The sequence below is a fragment of the Psammomys obesus genome, unplaced genomic scaffold (assembly GCF_907164565.1).
Source record: "Psammomys obesus unplaced genomic scaffold, mPsaObe1.curated_primary_1811, whole genome shotgun sequence".
Lineage (NCBI taxonomy): Eukaryota > Metazoa > Chordata > Mammalia > Rodentia > Muridae > Psammomys > Psammomys obesus.
The window spans coordinates 13,639,311-13,642,454 of record NW_026596051.1 but is presented as its reverse complement, the minus strand read 5'-3'; the positions used below and the strand labels follow the sequence as shown (position 1 = coordinate 13,642,454).

At 51.7% G+C, this 3,144-nt stretch overlaps 1 protein-coding gene across 2 annotated transcripts in view; it reads right to left on the bottom strand.

Moving 5' to 3' along the window:
* Positions 1–3,144, bottom strand: part of Gck (glucokinase) — a 36,652-nt gene that overhangs the window by 12,740 nt on the left and 20,768 nt on the right. The window contains exon 1 of one of the 2 annotated variants that reach the window (XM_055624305.1): positions 561–687. The exons of the other annotated variant lie outside the window; for it this stretch is intronic. Coding sequence (XP_055480280.1) covers positions 561–605 — 45 coding nt within the window. The 5' untranslated portion in view covers positions 606–687. Of the gene's footprint in view, positions 1–560; positions 688–3,144 lie in introns of those variants that run through there. 2 annotated transcript variants of the gene reach the window in all.

Sequence of the window (3,144 nt, the reverse complement as noted above, 5' to 3'; positions counted from 1 at the left end):
AAATAAAATAAAATAAAATAAAATAAAATAAAATAAAATAAAATAAACAAGACAGCATCAAGTGTTATATTTACCAGATGGGGAGGTCTCTGTCTTAGCACTGGGAAACATGGTCCCAGGGAACTGTGAACCTCAGAGAATCTGGACCAGGGCCAGAGAAGCCATGAACAAAAGCTACAGGTCCCAAGGTCCAGAGATAGTCAGTGCCCCCATGCCCAGCCTCAGGTTGGACCCTCTTTTCCCAGGCCCTGTGCTGGCTGTATACACAGACACTCACATATTCCTGAGGAACAGAGCTCCACACTCTTCTAAGTACAGCCTGAACATACAAGGAAAAGCCCCGAGGCTATACACTCTTGGCCCAGAAAAAAGCACCCTTGAACTCCTCAAGAGACGGACAAGAGTGGCACCAGTGAGGACGGGAGGAGGGGACATGTCCAGGTCTCCTCCAGGGCTGCAGCTGTCCTTCAAGGGCTCAGCAATCCCTCTCCCCAACCTGAGGGTCCTGGTTTCAGGGCTTCCCTCCCAATTCAAGCCTTCGGCCTGTGAGTGGCCCTTACCAGAGTCAAAGACTGGGCTCCGCTGCTAGCAGTATCCATAGCCATCTCTCTGAGAGGACCAGCAGAGGTAGCTGGGGAAGCAGCGATGGTCCTGCCTCCCGGGGCCACCTGTTGCAGGTGAGGGCTGTCTGGCTGAGTGTTGCAAATGACAGGCAGCCAGGGATTTCTGCACTAATGGGCCTGATGGGTGGCTGCTGAAATACTCTGCCTACTGCCACAGGGTCAGGGCCAGGACAAAGGACCACGTGGGGTCAGATTTGACAAAGGCCACAGGGACAGGGCTATGAGGTGGGCTCTCTGAACACTGGTTGAGATTGCTGTCTAAAAGTTGACAAGGTGGCTGGTTGGAGCCAGCCCATCCTCACCCCGCCTCTCAGACTTGGTGAAGAAGACGACAAACTGGGTGCCTTGAAGGGCAGGAGGGAACCAGGTAGGCATGGTGAAGATCTCCGTATGCCTATGAGGCTTTAGGCTGCTCTCGGAGCAGTGGGGGTCCTCGTGGGTTTTCACCTATGCAGGGCTTGGCTATGCATGTCACACAGTTGAAGGCTCCATGGTGGAACGTGGAACTTGGGTGAGAAGGGAAGCTGGAGGAAGGAAGGATGCCAAGTTTCTGTGGAAAGGATAGAGCTTGGCCACGGGGGCTGGAGTGGGAGAGGGGGAGGGAAGGGCACCTGTGTATATACAAACTGGAGTAGGTTCAGGTCCTTCTCTGGCTGCCCTGACATGGCCTCCCCCACCAATTAAAACAATTGCATTTTACTCAGATGATGATGATGATGATTATTATTATTATTATTATTATTATTGTCTTGAAACCTTAAATTGACTTGAACCCAAACAGCAAGAAATAGAGTGAAGGAGGCCGTGACAATGCTTGGGACATTTTGGGCTCCTCCAAGATGTTCATACCCCTCCCCCCCATCTTTTCCTTGGGTTTGGCCAGGAGTGATCCCAACAAACTCTGCATTTGCTGGCATCTCCAAGCCTTGCTAAAATTAGCTGCCATTGGCAAGTAGGTCAGGGTACATAGGGTGCCTTGTCAGGATGCCAGGTTCTCCCGCAATTGGCCACCCCTTAACACGATTGATCCCTTTCCCAAAATAGAGCAGAGCTGGCCTCACCAGACCTCATGCGACAAGTCACTGGCCACCCAACCCCTGGCTCTGAGCCCCTTTTGCTGTGGGGGTTGAGCTCATGCCTGAATTTGGGGTGGCCGGTCTTGGACCAAGGACCAGCTCCCTGGGGTCTTGCTCCCGTCTCCTGGGGCAAGCCACAGCACAGATGAGGAGGAGGCAAACCCTTAGGCTCTGGTCTGTGGCAGGTGGGAGGTGGACCATGCCAAAGGGAGAGACAAACCAACCCACTTTCTGCCTTGGCTAGACTGCTTGCGCATGAGCAGCAAGCACCCTCCCCATGACCCGTTCCAAGGGGTGAGCATCTTTGAGGGAAGAATGGAACCTAGCTGGCTAAGCACCCAGGACCAAATTCTAGCAACTCACAGCCACCCTGCTGTGAAGCCACCTTGTCCTGGAGCACCATGCCGAAGCATGGGCAGAGCAAAGCAATGTACTTCCTACACTCAAGAGTCATGGCTAAAATTTTGGGCAGAGTGCATGGTATCTTATGAAAGAAGGGGGAGATAGAAAGACCTGGAAGGGTCTGGAGCTCCACAAGGAGAACAACAGGACCCAAAAATCTGGGCACAGGGGTCTTTTCTGAGACTGATACTCCAACCAAAGACCATGCATGGAGATAACCTTAGAACCCCTGCACAGATGTAGGCCATGGCAGCTCAGCATCCAAGTGGGTGTCCTAGTAAGGGGAACAGGGACTGTCTCTGACATGAACTCAGTGGCTGGCTCTTTGATCACCTCCCCCTGAGGGGGAGCAGCCTTACTAGGCCACAGAGGAAGACAACGCAGCCAGTCCTGATGAGACCTGATAGGCTAGGGTCAGAGGGAAGGGGAGGAGGGTCTCCCCTATCAGTGGATGTGGAGAGGGGCATGGGAGGAGATGAGGGAAGAAGGGTGGGATTGGGAGGGGATGAGGAAGGGGGCTACAGTGGGATACAAAGTAAATAAATTTTAATAAATTTAAAAAATTATATTAAAAAGAAAGAGTCATAGCTGGATAGCCTGCCCAGAGAAGAGGGATCGGGAGAGAAGGGTGCTCAAAGGACGAGATCTCATGATGGGTGCCCGGGACAGAAGCAGCTGCATGAGCACGGTGTCTGCTTAGGATCTGGAGAAAGCAGAGCTTTGCAACCTTGCGTTAGGACCTCTGTCTATCATTGTCTTTTTCTGCTAGAGAGAGGGCAGTGAGCAGACTGAAGGGATCATTTTCTATGTCCTCGTTGGTAACCCTATATGTCCTTTTTTCTCCTCGAGAGTGTATGTGTGCCCGTGCGCATGCGTGTGTGTGTGCATGCATGAGTGGTGTGTTTGGCGTATTTGCATGCACCTATGCGCTGTAATGCAAAAGAGCCCAGAGGAGCTTATTGGGTGTCTTTCTCTATCACTCGCCGCCTTTCTTTCTTTCTTTCTTTCTTTCTTTCTTTCTTTCTTTCTTTCTTTCTTTCTTT